Below are 18,263 nucleotides of genomic sequence, written 5' to 3'. Positions count from 1 at the left end.
CCCTCTAAAGGAACAGCCTCCAAGTTCCCAGTTAGCAAACAGCTGGAAGAGGCAATCTAAGAGCTGGGGGGAAACAGCCCAACATCGTGAGATGAAAACCCCATCACAGCTGCTTTTTTCCAAGCTCTCGTTAGGCTAACAGACTGAGGTATTAAAGGTCAAATATTACCACCCCAGAAACATCCCTCTCGCTTGGCTTCTGCTCTGAAAGCCATCAGCTACTTTCCTATTGTCTAGAAAGAGGCAAGGTCTACTGGGAAGTTAAAGGAAAGAGCACAGTCCGTATTCAGCAGGAAGATTCCTTTATAATGGCGAATTTGAGAATACACAGTACTGGAGTAGGGCCTGAGTCCCTGGGCCACAGGAGGCAATACGGACGCAGGTCTGCGAGGGACCAAGGCCAGCCAGGGCTCCCGACGCACGGACTCTCATGCCGGGACTGACTGCCACGCCCCTCCCTGAAGCTCAGCCCACCCCCCAGTTCTGCCAAGACCTAGGTCGCATTGAATTCTTCGTGTTTGGCCACTGAAGATAAAATCCGCCCCGATGACAGGTTCAGCACAACAGTCTCTTTCCAGTCACGAGAGATGGATGTCCCGGCTCTTGGTGAGAAACCAAAGTTCACTTGACTTCTCTTGCAAGAACCAGAGAGAATTTTTTCTTAATGATCCGTTGAAATATTTATATGCATTTGAAACAATAACAGTCCGTTCGGTGCGCTGTTTCCCTGGAAGATTCTCATATTGCCCCTCCGACGGCCAGAGGGGACGTGTATCAGGGAACAAAGAATTAAGACACTTCAAAATAAGCAATAAAAATCCTAGTGCAACACTCAGAAGCAGATGGTGGGCTCGCAAGGGCGGAGAGGAAGGAAGCAGGTGCTCTACTTGGGGGCAGGGGGCGGCCTCCGGGAAAGCCAAGCGGACACAGAAGCATCAAGAAATAGGAAACCCAGCTGGGGAAGGCCGGTTTCCTCCCGCGCGCTCCCCAGTAGTCGGGGCCAAGGACCCTACCCCTCACCCTCCACCCACTCTGGTGACCTGCACGCTAAGTTGGGTAGTCTCTGACATCGGCCTAGGCCTAGGATAGGGACCCTGCCCCAGGGGGCCCCCGAAGGTTCCTTTCCGGCCCTTCCAAGCAAGAGGTACCTGGGAAAAGGCAAGGAAAAGAGAGGCTTCAAAGGCTCACAGAGAAGAAGCAAAAGGTGACTAGCAACACAGTGGCTCTGTGCCTGGCTCTGTTCTGTGGGGAAGACCTGCGGCCGCGGCCACCTTGTCCCTGTGCTAGGGACAGACTGTGCTAAGTCGTCGGAGCCAGCAGCAGCCTGAATATGCTCCACGTCCCCTTCAGATGTATCTACACATATATTTAGATCTTTATTATTTCTAACTGAAGCAAATGCAACGGATTCAGCTTCATTCCCCTTTGCTATAAGCTGCTCGGTTCCCCTGCCCTGAGGGGTTCACACCTCCGGCTGCCAGGCTCACACCCCCGCTCACCACCTGCCCCACCCCTCACACCAGGAAGAGCAGAGGACACACGCCGTGACAGGTGCCCGAGAGGAGGGCCAACCTCAACGAGACTTCTGTTTCTAACCCTGAGAACCTAAGGAATTGTGAAGGACGCGGAGAGGGAGCTGGGGTTAAAGGTCACCGGGCTTTTTATTGCAGTTAAAGCAGACTCGGACAGGATGGTCCCAGCCTCGAGAAGGGACAGCCCGGCGGTCATGGGAGCACTCGTCACAGAAGCCCTGTCCGCAGGCCCGGCAGTGGTGCTTGGAAAGCTTGATGCTGAACTCCTTCCGGCAGCTGTGGCAGTGCAGGATCTCATGGTCGGGCACCCAGTACGCTGGCCTGGCTGCGTCCTTCACCAGCCCTGTGGTGGAGACAACACCGATGGGCACGCCGCGGGGAGCCGTGCGCCCTGAGCCCCCGACCCCCACTCCTCGGGCCAAGAAGACACCCTCAGACTCTTCACGGGCTCGTGGTCCTACTGCACACACAACTGCCTAAAGGGCTGGCTGGTTTGTGAAGATTCGAGAGCACGTGCAGGGGAGGGAGGCAAAGGGAGAGGGAGAAAGTCTTAAGGAGACGGCACCACCCAGGCACCCCTCACCTACAGAGCTTTTAAAACATGCATACACCTGGCCTGCACCCCACACCATGCAGGTCAGGAGATCTGGAGCCGGGGACCACGCGCTGAGATCTACGTGTCTATCGAGTTCACAGGCGATCCCGCAGCACAGCTGCATAAATACCACTGGAGTTGGGCCACCTGGCTGGCTCAGTCGGTGAAGCAGCTAGCTGCCTGCGGCTCAGGTCGAGATCCCAGGGGCCAGGGCTCCCAGCTCCACGGAGGATATGCTTCTCCCTCTCCCTCTGCCACTCCCCCTGCTTGTGCTCACACTCTCTCTCTCAAATAAACAAAATCTTAAAAAAAAAAAAAAAAAAAACCACTAGAATAATGATAAAGCAGCCCAGACTCTGGGAGTCAGGACATCTCTTCACGCAAATCACAGTTCCACTGAATACATGCTGATTAGTGGCTACAGGATCGAGAGAGGTTACCTAACTTCTCTGGGTCTTGGCTTCCTCCTCTTCAAAAGCTCACGTTCAAGAGCAGTTACAGGGATTACAAGAAATAGTGTGACAAGTGCACTGACCTGGGACCCAACAGAAGCGAGCGCGCAGCAGGTGAACCCTTGGTGAGCCCAGGAATTAGGCACCCCCGAGAACATATGCAACCTGCACTTCAAGCCTGGGCAAATCTATTCTTGTGCCCTTGAGTCCAAAGTTCATCATCTGTTCACCCTTAAGCCACAAGGATGGTAAATCGGATCCAAGTGATTTTCACCACCAGCCACCCGGGAGCCTCTGGTTGCTCCCTTGTAACGGGCAGAAACACCCCAGGCCCAGCCAACAGTGCCCAAGCCTTCCACACACTGGTGGGTCTCCCCTCCCCTCCCTTGGGCCCTCCTAGTTACAAGCACCCTTCACATCTAGAGGTGAGTAAGGGTCAGTGAGTAGCAGCGTGGCTGGTGCGGCAGATCAAAGACAGCCACAGATTCTGACACTCCCGGCTCCTACTCCAAATGCAGGCTTTGTGTCTCCAGGAGGCTATAGCATTAGTGCCATTTCCAGGCCCAGATCTTCAAGACACTGGTGGCTTCTACTTCCTGTCTCCTGGGATATTAGCTTTTAAGAGCCCTGAGCCCCATGTAACAGGTCCAATGACCCCTGGAGAAACCATATAGAGTGGCCTGGAGAACACACGGAAAGGTGCCCAGCATGTAAGCGAGGTTGTCTTGGCTCCTCGAGACAGGTCAGGCTGCCATACTGGAGTATCAGGCGGTAACTCCAGCAAGGCCCCCTAGGCCGGAATAATAGCCCTTCCTGACTCGAAGTTGTGAGACATGATAAAATGGCGCTGTGTCAAGCCTTTCCATTTTTAGGAAGCTCCTTATGCAGCAATGGATAGTGTAACAGATGGCCTCCAGGATTAAACATGAAACCGCTAAGGTTTCCAGCAAAAGCAAGCAAATATCAATTTCCGGTCAGCAAGGCTCTGACACAAGGACAGCCCAGGGTACTCCGAAACCCCTCATCCCACATACGCTACACCCACCTAGCGGTATGTCAATGGCTGTCACCACGGCTCCCAGAGTGCTCTGCACGGCCTCGCCCACCTTCCGGGCGATCAGCGTCCCGCCTTCATCATCAGCCTGTGCCTCAGTCACATCTGTAGACAGTGCGAAAGGAAAAGCCGTCACCTCTTAGTCATTTCCCAAATGGAAAACTGAGGCGCCGACAGCAGAGTGCTTCTGGATTCTTCTCCCAAGATAACCCGGTGCCTGCTGCCCTGCAATGACGGCAAGGGTCTGGGCTGGAGTCAGGTCAGACCCTGACACCAAGTAAGCTCTGTCAGTCCTTGACCTCAACCCTCTGGAGCTGTTTTATAAATAAAAACGTTCCTTTCAGGGTAAGCCAGAAAGGTTCTAGGAGCGTGACCAAGAACCTTCTCCAGAAAAAAGACCCAGTCTAAGCCATGTCTGCTAAGACAGGACAGGGTAAACCCCTGCCCACGACTCGCACCTAGTTAACAGAGCCTAGGACTCTGTTAACGAAGAGCTTAGAGGACGCCAAGGACCAGGGTAGCAGCTGCCCTCATTAGAGTGACTGGGTGAGGAACAGGGTGAGGCATGTGGGAGTCCCACTTCCCAGGATCCCGGGGCCAAGGAGAGAGGGCGCCCTCCACCCCTGCAGGCTCCTGGGCCCCACGTTACCTAACTGAACATTCCTGGCTTCGTAGCAGTTGTCACACACCCGCACCGGCGCAGGGCCCCAGCCCCGCTCGGGCACTGGCCGGGTCTTGGACGAGCAGCTGTCACAGAAGCCCTCCCCACAGGCCCGGCAGTGATGCTTGGTGTCGTTATCTTTAAAGGATGTAGCGCATTTGTTGCAGCTCTGTTCCAAGCCCAAAACAAACAGAAAGGCAGACGTTAATTCATTTCTATGGACTGAGAATGGCAGGACCCCAACAGCAGTCACGGAGAGAACCTGAGGCCTGCCCTCATGAAGAGTGCACCCGCTGAAGCCCAGCTGTGACCCATTTCTTCCGAGAAGTCTCTAGAAAGCCCCCTCAAGTCTATCTGGCTGAGTCACAGCGTTCTCAAAAAAGACTATGCTAAGTCTAGCCAGAAGACCAATGAGAATTCACTTTTTTCCCACGGCTTCTCAAAAGAGCCTTTGGGAAGTTGGTGAGGTGCAAGCTTCCTGTCACAAAGCGTGTGAGCCCAAGCTGGGGGCTCCCTTGCTGTAGGTACTGCAGAGATTCATGTACCAAGACACAGGCCCTCTAAATGCTCCTTTTCCTCCAGATTCTGTGAATCTACAACCTCAGACATCTGACCAATAAAGAACTAGCCTCGGAGGCAAAGGAACTATAACCCACCAAAAAGAGATTAACCACAAAGTAACACAGAGACATCAATGGGCAAGAGAACACTGGCTGCCTCTCGTGCCCCACCCTAACGTGCTGGGAGCTAACCTGACTGAAAGAGAACTCCCGGCCTCCCTCACAGCAAAATGGCACCAGCAGAATAGGCCATGCCAGGGAGGCAGCGGCATCCTGCCGCACCGTACCAGGATCTGGGAGTTGGGCCTCCAGTATGCAGGGGCAATCTGGTCTGTCAGCCAGGAAGTCACGGCCTTGGTGGGCCCAAGGCTAAGCTCAGACACCGACTGGGCCATGAAGTTCATCCCATCCAACAGGCGCTGGGCAGCATTGTTGTTGTCCTTCAGAAATCCATCAGTCTGAAAGGAGAATGCAGGCTCCCATCATGCTCTGAGCGAAGGGAGTAAAGGGGTGGGGGGAGGTGGTCTCAAGTGAGTTGTACGCTCGCCAATGGCCAACTCAGAACCACAAACTCCCTGGCAGAGAAGAAGGGGTACAGACCAAGAATCCCTCTGGCTTCTAGACAGAATCACACCCAACCACACATTACTGACTCATTCCTTTTGAGGCAACCATAAGACCTGGTGCACAACTGTTCAATTCAGGCCTTACCTGCCCATAAATGAGATGTACAATCTAAGAGATACTCAAGTGAAATGGCAGCGCCTTCAGGAAGACACCCTCCACCCCAGGCTGGGTTAGGAGCCCTCCCTCGTGGGTTCCTCTAATACCTATACGTTGTCAGGAATCCTGTTTCCATGTGTAAAGACAGTTCCTATTTATGTATTCGACTTGCTATTAGACCAAGCTCTCTAAATACAATAACCTACCTTTTTCGACCCTGTATTTTTAAAGCATCAGGTTCAATTCTGGGCACATAGTGATCAACCAATACTTGGGTTGACATAATGACCTGAGTGAACGAACAGAAGGGGAGGGGCCTGCGTCCCCTAATCCCAAGGACCACAAGGAATGTGGACTAAAAGGGGTCTAGGATATCACAGCTTTCTTAGACTACACGTATCTAACCACAGAGATAACAGCATTCACAAGAAAGAACACAGACCCAAAATCAAATGACAGTCAGAAAAAGTGTAGAGAGAAAATTATACTAGTCAAGGCCACATTAAGTCCTAGGGACAGGATGGCCTGGCCCACTGTGCCAACAGGGTGGGCTCCAGAATAAGACTATAGCACAGAAACACATTTTGGTGGGACTGGAAACTGGAGAGAAGAATAAAACAATAAGGAACTCTTCAGTTTTGGATTTTTTTTTTTTTTTAATTTTTAGTTGAGAGAAAAACAAAGCATGAAAATGGAAAAACAGACTCCCCTTGGCGCTGGGAGCCCAATGCAGTACTCGATCCCGGGACTCTGGGATCATGACCTGAGCAGAAGGTAGTTGCTCAACCAACTGAGCCACCCAGGTGCCCAAAACTCTTCAGTTTTATGAAAATTAGTGGCCCCAGAAAAGCTCAAGATGGTTCTGCAGGTAGGCCTGTCGGGCTGACTGCTACCTTTAGGAGTCACCCAGCAAGGGGAACAGCACCAAATAAGATAAGTCCCTTCAAGAAAATCACTCCTCTTTTTTCTACAAAGAGAAAAGGTTTGGAGTGTGTTGGGATTTACCAGTAAGAATGAGAGCACCACACTGTGCCTCCAAACAGATTTGTTTTTCCAGTATCTTGAATTCAAAAGTCAAATTAAAAAATTGTAAGGGTTGACAAAATCCCACTTCTTAAATATACGGCAAAAGAATTTTCTGGAACAGAGGATTTCTCACATAAAGAATGTCACTATAGCATTTGATAATAAAAAACTGAAGCAATGTGGAAACTGGAAAAATCTGCATGTGGAAATGAGAATATGAAAAAATCCTATTTGCTAAGGCAGTATAACAATAGGTCAACTTTTAGTTTTATTTAAAGTTGTGCTTCTGTGGGGCGCCTGGGTGGTTCAGTGGGTTTAAGCCTCTGCCTTCAGCTCAGGTTGTGATCTCAGGGGTCCTGGGATCCAGCCCTGCATAGGGCTCTCTGCTCAGCAGGGGGCCTGCCTCCCCCTCCCCCTCTGCCTGCTTCCCCCTCCCCCTCTGCCTGCCTCCCCCTCCCCCTCTGCCTGCCTGCCTACTTGTGATTTCTGTTAAAAAAATAAATAATCTTTAAAAAATAAAATTTTTTTTTTAATTAGAAATAAATAAAGTTGTGCTTCTAGTATTTAGGCAAGAAGAATTAATTAAGGGTCTAGAACAAGAAAAGGCTCTCCAGATCCTGCCTCCCTAAATCACCAAGATATTTTAAAATTCAAGGTTAACCTGAATTCTACACAAGCTCCACTTCTCTACACACACGAATAACTGAATGATACAAGAAGACAATGGAGCAGCTCTTACTCCAGGCCACACGTGCACAATCTCCGTCCGGACCACTGTATCCACAGGATCCTGGTTCCCAAACCAGTACTGCCGGCTACGGTAGACCACGCCACAGTTGGGACACTCGATCACATACCTACAAGCAAAGTAAACAGATCATGTTACCCGGCCAGGTGCCTGGCAGACCAACACACCAACAACCCTCAGCTACATCGACGCCGTTGAAACTCACCCAGACCAGGCATATTTTGCGAGACCCATCCAGGGGGAGTCAGTGGAAGCGGATGTCTTGGGCACTACGCTGACCTCCTTGCCTCTCTCATAGCAGGCCTGAAACATGGAGCACTCTGCCAGCTTCTTCTCTGTGCACCAAACGCCCTGACCCCTTCATTACCCTGGCCAGCCCCCTCCCCACAAACCATACCAACGTTTGCAGACCCTGAGTTCACATTAGAGGAAGGGTCATTTCCCTAAAAAAGCCAGTGCCCTAAAAGATCATGAATTGAATGTGGACCCATCCTGAGACCCAAAACAGAACTGTAATTTACGCCTGCCACCAAAAATCCATTAGACAGGGTTCCCGCAGAGCACTCCTGCTCTGGAGAAGAACGAACAGTCAGTGTACATGCCCCTGGCATACAGGCTCCACAGAATACAGGGAAAATAGGCTGGGAAATTAACAAATGAACCAAGGGGTCCCAGCAACGGAGGCATGGGAGTTCCTCTGGTTAGAGCTGGAGAGAAGTCCCAGACATCTAAACTTCAAATACTTTGGGAAGCGGGAGTGGGTGGCCCCTAGTCTTTCCCAAAAGCAGAGCAGGGCAGCAAGCCAGCTGCCGGAGCAGAGCACTCACCTTGCAGGTATAAACGCGGTTGTCATACTGGTGGGAGTACCGGCAGCGGCTCTTGGCTTCGTGAGGGACTCCTTCTTTCCCATGATTCATGCTGTTCTTACATCCAGCCCTGAGTGAAGCCCAAAAGCTGACAGTGAGGTGGCTAAAGGAATCCCTGACACTGACACAGGGGACCGGGACCCTGAGCCAGACACGGGGCCAACACCAGACCTTGGTTATAGTACTGGGCCCCAAATCCTGAGCACAGCAGGTGCCTTGTGGGGCTCAGAAATCCACATGCCTCTCCTCTACGAGACCTGGCAGCACTACAGAGACGTGGCCACTGTTAACCCTTGTGTGGGGAGAAAGGAGACAGCGAGGACTGTCTTCCTGGGAAAAACCACGTGGTCCCACGGCAGAAATGCAGGAGCCAGAAGGCACCACCCTGACAGAAGAGAAAACCTGAATGGCGCTCAGGAAACCCCCCAATCCAAAAAAGCACAAAATGGGAAGTTTAACCAGAACAGGCTGCCAAGATATAAAACAAAACCAGCCTCCAAAATTTGGCAGTGTATTAAGAGGAGGCTTAAGCTGAACAAGAAAACCTTCCAAATAAACAGTGCGCTCTGCCATCCTGACAATGCAAAAACAGAGAGCAGGACTTTAGAATTTCGCTATGATAGGAGGGAAAGTTCTGGAAACGCTGGTGAGGCTGTCAGAATGTTCGGAAAGTAATGATCCAACAAAGCCTAAGCCCCTCATGCTGGGCTGTGGGGTAAACAAAAAAGGAAGGTAACAAGTCATACTGGCAAGTAATATCCCAATTTCCTCTCCAACATAATCCTTAGCTCTCCCCAGCCCAGACCGTGGAATCTAAAAGCCAAATCCTTTTTAGAAATCCAGAGCCAAGGTGGTGGCGGTTCAGTGCCCAGTAGGTAGCCTGCATATAGGATTCCATGCAGAAAGACCATTCACAATAAAGGCTCTAGAAGGATACATGTGGACAATGTGGGGCAGTGGTCCTGATTGGAGTAAAGACAATTCAATGGGGAAGAGGGTTGCGGGGGGGGGGAAGTGTCTAGAGGACCCGGAGACTGCGATCTCACCGACACGCTGCATTTAAGTCCCCTGAGTTCCAATAGACAAGCCACCAGATTGTGATTTAATACTGCCCACAGCTTGAATTAATCCAGCGATCCTCAAAGTGTGGCCCCAGTCAGCAACATCAGCATTACCCGGGAACATACCAGAAACGCAAACTCGCAGGCCCTACATCAGACCCACTGAATCGGAAACTGGGGAGGCAAGGCCCAATGCCATGTTTTAACATATTCATCAGGGTTTTCTGACACGTGCTCAACGGTGAGAACATACCAGAAACGCAAACTCGCAGGCCCTACATCAGACCCACTGAATCGGAAACTGGGGAGGCAAGGCCCAATGCCATGTTTTAACATATTCATCAGGGTTTTCTGACACGTGCTCAACGGTGAGAATCGAATGGAGCACCAGCGTCACCAGGAGGTTTGTCAAAAATACACAATCACAGCCAGGCCCGCTGATACAGAACCTGCATTTCACCAAAACCCCAAGGTCATGCACACACAGATTAGGGCTTGAGGAGCTCGGCCCTAACTCAATGTCCTCAACACACGAGAATCATCTGAGGACCCTTTCAAGGGCACCAACACAAGGGCCCGACCCCAGCTCTGTTAAGTGAACATCCTTGGAACTGAGGTCCCGGCCTTGAGAGTTTTGAAAGCTCCTGGAGAGAATTCTAAAGGTGTTCTAAGAGGCTGACCCTCACAGTGAAAGGAATCACCTAGGACTGTCACCTACCACAGAGCTTTGTACACTCCAGGCAGGAAAATGTTGAGTTAAGCAAGCGGAATGACTACAATTCAAAGTCTTTGTAGGAGAAACGCAGAAAAACAAAGCAACCTAAGGTTTTCTGTAGTAAACACCGCCCAAGCCAGAAGCCAGCCGATTTCATATCTAAACCAGGTTGGGATCTTCAGAAAACACTTCATAGCCATGTATCCCAGAATCCCTTGCAACCTCGAAGTGTGGTCCCCCAACCACCGGCATCACCTGGGAACTTGCTGGAAATGCACCTTCTCAGACCCCAGCCCCTCCGTAATTCAGAATCTGTAACTCAGCCAGACCCTAGGGGATCTGCACACACACTGAAGTCTGAATTCTCCATCTCTGCCCAAGGTGGCCAGGCCTCACTTACCCACAGCTGAGGCACAAGGAGGAGCAGGTGAAGTATTCATCTGGGAAAAAGGAGCTGTGCGCCATCTGGTCATCGGGGATCTCACCGCTGAAGCGGTCACTCAGGGCCTGCCAAGAGGGAAGGCGACACATGAAGGTGCTTGGCAGAGAGCCCCAGGCTCTGCCCCTCCCGCTAATTGCCTTTCTAAGGTCCCCTCGTCACTGGCTTCTTTCCTACAGGCTCCACCACTGGGAGGGGCACCCCAACGCTTCTGCTCCTTACCCGTGACCTTCTTGGCCCAACCTGCACCCATCCTCGCCACGGGAAACCTCAGGAAGAACCAGGCCATTCCCCCGGAGGTCAGAGGGAAGCCAGCAACATTACTGTGCTCTCTTAATTACCTCGGAGGTTATAAACACCTCACACACTCAGTCTTTCATACAAAACCACCACAGATAATGACTCATGCCCATTTCGTCCTTTGAAGCTGCAACCAAGAATCGGAGACCAGAGAAGAAGCCTCGTCGTTAAGTCCAAGGGAGGCAGAGCTGAATGGTGAGCTGGGAGTTCCCTGGGCTTCTATCCCAGTTCTAACCACAGGCGCTCTTTGGGGGTTTACTAGGGCCACAGAACTGACTTGATGTAGAAAAAAGTCATCAGCCATAAAACAAGGAAGAATTATTGTAGTGTTTGGCAGTCTTTTATCAACAACAGTAACCTAAAAGACAGCAAACAGCCAAAATAAATGCCAAGAAGGAAGATAAAGTACTTGCAAAAGCAAACTGAAAATTTTGTTATGTTGAAAGAAAGCTTCCACTTCTAGACCCCTGTTTTCATTCACTAGTTTATACACTGAAAGTGTCCTTCAAGCTGATTTCTTCCCAGCAGGTCCTTACTCATATGCAGTGGGGGACAGTTACATAAATTAAAGGGAAATGGCCTTTTCAGGCTTTAAATATCAACATATGCATGCAAGTTTCAGTCTCCCATTCTGAGGCAGCCACGGGCTATTCAGGGGTAAGAGAAGTAAAGTGGCCTACACCAGAAAGACAAGATGTTACTTCCTTTAGTAAAAAGGCAAAAGAAAATTTAAGAGGAGATTGGGATAAGAGCAGACTAGGGGTTTTTGTGTTTTGGGGTTTTTTTTTCAAGATTTTATTTATTTGACAGAAAGAGAGACAGTGAGAGCGGGAACACAAGCAAGGGGAGTGTGAGAGGGAGAAGCAGGGAGCCCAAATCGGGGCTCGATCCCAGGACCCTGGGATCATGACCTGAGCTGAAGGCAGACGCTTAACTGATTAAGCCACCCAGGTGCCCCCGGATTAGGTTTTAAACCTAGGCTCTCAGGCTCTGAAGGGAATTTCACTTAACGAGAACCTGTTAAAGTTCCTTTTCCTTTTCTCAATGAAATCTTAATACCCCGAGGTGCAAACTCAAGTGTTGACAAAGGCACGTGGTTTCAATGATGAGTGAGCTCAGGCGTTAGACAGAAGGAATGGCAAGGAGTGTGTCAAAGTGAGGGTGCGTGACACCCAGGCACATTCCAACTCAGCTTCTGCGTGGATCACGCAGGGATCTGCCAGCCGTGGCCGGGCAGGTCGCAATCCTTGATTCAGACCAACAAAAAAAGTTCTGACAAATAATACATGTAAGTCCTGTCCTCTTGGGGGTATTTTGTGAGGACTAGCTTAGGGAAAACACTGAAGACATACATGAATATACACAGGAATATTAATAATAAATAAGAATGAAAAGCAAGGGGAGCCTGGGTGGCTCAGTGGGTTAAACCTCTGCCTTCGGCTCAGGTCATGATCTCAGGGTCCTGGGATGGAGCCCCACATCGGGCTCTCTGCTCAGCAGGGAGCCTGCTTTTCCCCTCTCTCTCCTGCTTCTCTGCCTGCTTGTGATCTCTGTGTCAAGTAAATAAATAAAATCTTTAAAAAAAAAAAAAACGAAAAGCAGAATCACTCACTAGCCTACACTGCCCTCCTCTGTCCTATTTTTTTTTTTTTTAAGATTTATTGATTTATTTGAAAGCCAGGGCACACCTGCGAGGATGGGTGTGGAGGCACAGAGGGAAGGGGAGACAGACTCAAGCAGACTTGGCACAGAGCTCGACTGCATGACCCTGACAGCAGACCTGAGAGAAAACCAAGAGTAGGAACCTTCAACGGACTGTGCCACCCAGGTGTCCCTGTCCTACTTCTAAATGACCTATCCTTCCAGGATTTTTTTAGGCCTCACCTCTTCCATGAAGCCTTCCGAACCACTCTAGACATACCACACTCGGCCTTCTCTGAACACCGACTGTATTCAGTATCTGAAGTACATATTGAGTAATTGGGTAATGATGCGAAGTCACGGCCCAGCTGTACGGGTATTACCTCCCAGACAGGATCACACATGCTGTGAAAGTAGTTTCCTACCTCTGTATCCTCCACTGCTCCTAGCAAAGGTCCTAAAAGGTTCTCAACTAGGACCCCTGGAATAAGTGGTCTAGCACCAGCCCCCATGTGCACACCAACCCCGCCCTCCCCTCCTCACCTTGGCTCTTGCCTCTGGGCCAAGCTTCACCCCATGCCCACAGACCCTCTCCAATATCGGGCTAGCTGCTCCCTGACTGACCAAATTACTGAGAACTCTTAAGGCTGTAGTTCTCAAACAGGTGGGTGCACAGCTGTCTGGCATGGGCTGGTGGGCAAAGAGAGAACTATCTTCCTAATGCATCAATTTACTGAAAGACGGGACTAGGTTTGACAGATACAGATAGAGGAGACATGGATCCAGTACAAAACTGAATGGACAATTTGCATAAATAAAACGTAAGACCCCCACCCAAGTCATTTCAGCTTGTCGCTGGTGAGTCCTCACCCTCTGTCCCTTTATCTCATCTGTGGCAAGAGGCTGCTAGTAGTGCCTTCCTCAGTAGGCATCTTCATGGATTACACGGCCAAAATCAATGGAACTTACATATGAAGACCACGTGGCATAAATTAAGAGCTCAGGAAACATTCACTGCCATTATTAACATCATTTTCATTGGATTTTTATCCTGGTAATTTTATTTTCTTCCTTAGATACCCTCCTACCTAATCAATGTAATACAGGGGATAAGATATCAAGAACCTCTCTCCTTTCCATCCTTTCCACAATAGCTCACTGGTCTTCACAGCTTCCTGCATTTGCTGGTGGACCTTTTTTTTTTTTTAGTAAGTTCTACCTTGGGGCTTGAACTCAGTGGGCAAATTTTTAGCTGCAAAAAGATGCTCCCCTATCGGGACGGCTGGGTGGCACAGTCGGTTAAGCGTCCCACTCTCGGGGCACCTGGGTGGCTCAGTGGGTTAAAGCCTCTGCCTTCGGCTCAGGTCATGATCCCAAGGTCCTGGGATCGAGCCCTACATCGGGCTCTCTGCTCTGCAGGGAGCCTGCTTCCTCCTCTCTCTCTCTCTGCCTGCCTCTCTGCCTACTTGTGATCTCTGTCTGTCAAATAAATAAATAAAATCTTTAAAAAAAAAAAAAAAGCGTCCCACTCTCGGTTTTGGCTCAGGTCATAATCTCAAGATCATGAGACCAAGCCCCATGTGGGACTCCACACTCAGCAGAGTCTGCATAAGATTCTCTCTCCCTCTCCCATCTGTGCACCAGTACGCTCACTCTCTAAAAATAAATCAATCTTGGGACATCTGGGTGGCTCAGTCAGTTAAGCCTCTGCCTTCAGCTCAGGTCATGATCCCAGGGTCCTGGGATCGAGCCTGACATAGGGCTACTTGCTCACCAGGGAGCCTGCTCCTCCCTCTGCCTGCTACTCCGCCTTCACACACAGGTGCACACACACTCTCTCTGATAAACAAAAAAAAAAAAAATCTTTAAAAAAATAAAAATAAATCTTAAGGGAAAAAAAAGGTGCTTATGTATGTAATGGGGGAAAAGAGAAAGGGAAAAAAAGATCACTAAGGAACAGAGAAACTACTAAAAAGGTATAAGGGAAACAAACAACAAAAAAAAGAGTACTTTTAGCCCCAGGGTTTTTTCTTTTAAACAGGTAACTGAAAGGCTAACCTAAGTACTAGTCTCCCTTCGAAAACCAGCCCATGTGGCAGGAGGTCACCAGGTGGGCTGAAGACAGGGGCGACGGGCACTCCCCAGCAAATACAGGACTGCAGCCCAGGTACCTTGACGGCTCCAGGTTCTCTCTGCTCCAAGTGGCCTGACTCAATTCTCTGAAAGTTCTCCAGAAAAACGGCAGCAAGGATTTCCAAGCTCGGCCCGGAACAATCTGCAGGCTGAGTCCCATGGCACACGTGCCCACAGAACCCCCGGGGTCGCCCGCCCTAGACACATAAGCTGCTGGCTTACACTGGCCAGGGCAGCCATAACCTCTTATGACATCAGCGAGAGAGGAACCCCCAGGCTAACTGGCCTCATCACTCAGACACGGGCGCCCCAGCCTCTCCTCTGCTGGGGAACATAGCATCTCACTTCGCTCACAAGCCAATAAAGAGCTGGTGGCCGGTAATGACGCCGACCCTAACAGGCCTCAGGAGGACTGACATCAGTGAGAGCATGCGAATGTAACAGTACAACTCTTCACAAGAAGACTCTGATGTTAGTGTGTTTTAGATACAAGGGTAAAGAGAAATTATCTTCCTTCCTTTCCAACTAATCCAGTCTTTGTCTTTGAAAAATTCCAAAGCTCAGGGGCATCTGGTTGGCTCAGTAGGTAGAGAATGGACTCTTGACCTCGGGGTAGAGGTTCAAGCCAATGTTAGGTGTAGAGATCACTTAAAAATGAAATCTTTAAGAAAAAAAAAATCCAAACCTCACATCATTCCAGGTTTTCTTGGGCTCTCCTCCTCCTGAGGTCCCCAAGCTGTTAGAGGCAGGCAGGGACACCCCCTCCACCCCACCAGAGAAAGCTAGGGAGAACATTTGAGGCAACTCTAGAAAAGGTTGCCTGGAGACCAGATGATCTTGAACTTCAGTTGCCCTGGCAACAGTATGGCCCTTTCTACCTGTAAGGTTTAGTCCCAGTCACCAAGGGCTAGCAGGGAATTTTCTGATTCAAAATGGAGACTCTTATGTAATCACTGATGCCACCTCTCCCCACAAAATAACGTTATAAATAGATACTTCCTGATGTGACAGAATTGGAAAGTCAGACTTTCTACATTTAGAGATCAGAGCCTAAAAAAGGTATTATATAAAACCTATACAAATTCAACTATAAAATGGTTCCTCTCATGTATTCAGAACTGTAAATACAGACAACAGATAAGTCTGTCGATATATATCAATATATAACCTGAGCAGCTCTTTAAACAGATTTACCTGCTCAGGGAGGGTATACTCGACTGGTAGGTGTCTGAGCTATTGCTCCCCTGGAACCTGAGCAAAGCAGTGAGTGGTCAAGAAGTGGGAGATAATCCTGCTAGCAGAGAGACTGGAGCCTGAACCACAACATGGCCGATTCCACGGCTGACTGGCAGGAAGCACGAGGAGGTCAGCATGATCCACCAGGAAACAACTGAGCAGGCCACAGAGAAGAGGGCGGCAGAACAAACTCTCACACACATTCTGCAAACTCTGCCCTCCTCCTCGTCATCACATTTCCTATTCACTAATGAACATGGAAAGTAGCACTTGGGCTCCCTCTGAATCCAACAGCGCGCTCTCAATCAGATGGAACCTCGTAAGTAAGATAACTGCTCAGAACTTTTTTAATGTATACTAATGGCATTAAGAATGTAGTGTTTTTCTGAAGATTTTATTTATTTGAGAGAGAGGACAGAAGTCGAAAGAGAGGGAGAAGCAGACCCCCACTGAGCAGGGAGCCCAATGAGGGGCTCGATCCCAGGACCCTCAGATCATGACCTGAGCCGAAGGCAGACACTGAACTGAATGAGCTACCCAGGTGCCCCAAGAATGCGGTATGTTTTCTGTACTACAATAGAAAGATAACCAAAATGAATAAAACTTTTTTTTATTAACATATAACCAAGATACATAATTAAGTGAAAAAAAGCAAGCTGTAGGGGCACCAGGGTGGCTCAGTGGGTTAAGCCTCTGCCTTCGGCTCCGGTCATGATCCCAAGGTCCTGGGATCGAGCCCCACATCGGGCTTTCTGCTCAGCAGGGAGCCTGCTTCCTCCTCTCTCTCTCTGCCTGCCTCTCAGCCTACTTGTGATCTCTGTCTGTCAAATAAACAAATAAAATCTTTAAAAAAAAAGAAAAAAGCAAGCTGTAGAATTGTAGGAATCATATGATCCCATTTAGGGAAAAAAATATATACATCACATACACACACTTATGTATGCACTTATGTAGGCCCAAAAATTCCTAGAAGCACACACAAGTATCAGCAATGTAGCAAAGAAGCTACTACACAAGCATTAGCAATGGCTATGACTGGAGTGGGGAGGACCTTTTAACTTGAACCTTACACATTTCTGTACTACTGAATTGTTTATCTTGAGCACATACTGCTTCTATATTTTAAAGAATGACTTTTTAAACATTAAAATAACCAAAAAAATACAATTTATGGGAATATCCTTTCAAGAGGCAACTGGCAAAATGTATGAGGAAACTTTAAAGACGGCTACGCCCTCGGGCCTTCTCAGAAGCAGAGTAACTACTGAGAATAAATATATAGCACTGGGTTAAAAGCACAGACTTGGTAGCCAGACTAGCTGGTTCAAATTCTCCACCACTGATTAAGTGAGTTACAGTAGGCAAATTAATTAACTCCTCTGTGCCTCCACATCTTTTTCTACCCCCCGTCTTGACCTCGTAGAGCAGACACGAGGATTACGTGAATTCATCATATGTGCAGAGCCGAGCACAGTACATAGCCTACAGTAAGCACTCCATAAACATCAGTCCAAAAGTGTACTAGGAGTTGTAACTGATCCTAAGGAAAGAGGCAGAATGTGAACCATTCCTTTAAATACATGGAAAATACAAGCAGGAAAAAATGAAAACCACTACTAAAACAAGGGCATAATTAACTAAATGTAAAAAACGATCCATCCATTTGTTGTAAACAAAAAGCATACAACTACTTTAAAGACGTATTTTCATTAAATATTTAATGGCGTGAGAAAAAATGTTAGGCTTCAAAATTCCATGAGAAAAGCGAAGTACGTAACTGCACATACATACACTATGACCCCAGTTCTCTCTTTAAAATTGTGGAGGCCAGAAAAAATCAAGGCCATCCCACCTCAGGTTTAGCCTTAGCATAAGTACGGCCATTCAGACCCCTGTGCCCAAGGGCTGAACTTGCCTTACTTTACTTTAGTTCCAGGAAGTTCCACCCTGCTTTGGTTCCAGAGAACCCCACCCTGCTTTAGTAACAGGAACCCATAAATACCCCTGCCTTAACTAAGCTCGGGGTCCAAGTTCCTACTCCGCTGCATTGGGTATACTTGGGCCCAAGCTTAAGCATGTCACCTCGGGGTCCAAGTCCCTACTCCACTGTGTCTGGTATACTTGAGCCCAAGCTTAAGCTTGTCAAATAAACCCTCGTGTGATTGCATCGGTGCTTGGCTCCTTGGTGGTCTCGCAAATGCGAAAACTCGGGCACAACAAAATAAGCAGCAGGGGCACCTGGGTGGCTCAGTCAGTTAAGCATCTACCTTCGACTCAGATCATGATCCCAGGGTCCTGGGATCCAGCCCCACATCAGCCCGCTGGAGCCTGCTTCTCCCTCTCCCACTCCCCCTGCCTGTGCGCTGGCTGTGTCAAATAAATATATAAAAATCTTTTAAAAAAATAAAAATAAAGTAAGTAGCAAAGAATCACTTAACATCACCATTTATCTACCCATTTTTTACATACTTAATTTGCATTATTTTACCATTACAAAGAAAATTGCTTTGTAATAATTCCT

General features: G+C 48.9%; 1 protein-coding gene across 4 annotated transcripts in view; it reads right to left on the bottom strand.

Moving 5' to 3' along the window:
• Positions 1-285: 285 nt before the first annotated feature.
• The window catches only part of ZFYVE1 (zinc finger FYVE-type containing 1), a 59,714-nt gene continuing 41,736 nt past the window's right edge, over positions 286-18,263 (bottom strand). For 2 of the 4 annotated variants that reach the window (XM_032345038.1, XM_032345036.1), the window contains 8 exons: positions 10,394-10,500; positions 8,179-8,287; positions 7,557-7,654; positions 7,343-7,460; positions 5,142-5,312; positions 4,283-4,463; positions 3,625-3,738; positions 286-1,875 (listed from right to left, as the gene is read on the bottom strand). In XM_032345038.1, the coding sequence (XP_032200929.1) occupies positions 1,643-1,875; positions 3,625-3,738; positions 4,283-4,463; positions 5,142-5,312; positions 7,343-7,460; positions 7,557-7,654; positions 8,179-8,287; positions 10,394-10,500 (1,131 nt within the window). In that variant the 3' untranslated portion in view covers positions 286-1,642. Of the gene's footprint in view, positions 1,876-3,624; positions 3,739-4,282; positions 4,464-5,141; positions 5,313-7,342; positions 7,461-7,556; positions 7,655-8,178; positions 8,288-10,393; positions 10,501-14,544; positions 14,859-15,191; positions 15,352-18,263 lie in introns of those variants that run through there. The other 2 variants (XM_032345039.1, XM_032345040.1) reach the window with 2 other exon arrangements.

Source organism: Mustela erminea, chromosome 5 (assembly GCF_009829155.1).
Source record: "Mustela erminea isolate mMusErm1 chromosome 5, mMusErm1.Pri, whole genome shotgun sequence".
NCBI lineage: Eukaryota > Metazoa > Chordata > Mammalia > Carnivora > Mustelidae > Mustela > Mustela erminea.
The sequence above is the reverse complement of the archived record's forward strand: the minus strand, read 5'-3'. Positions and strand labels throughout refer to the sequence as shown.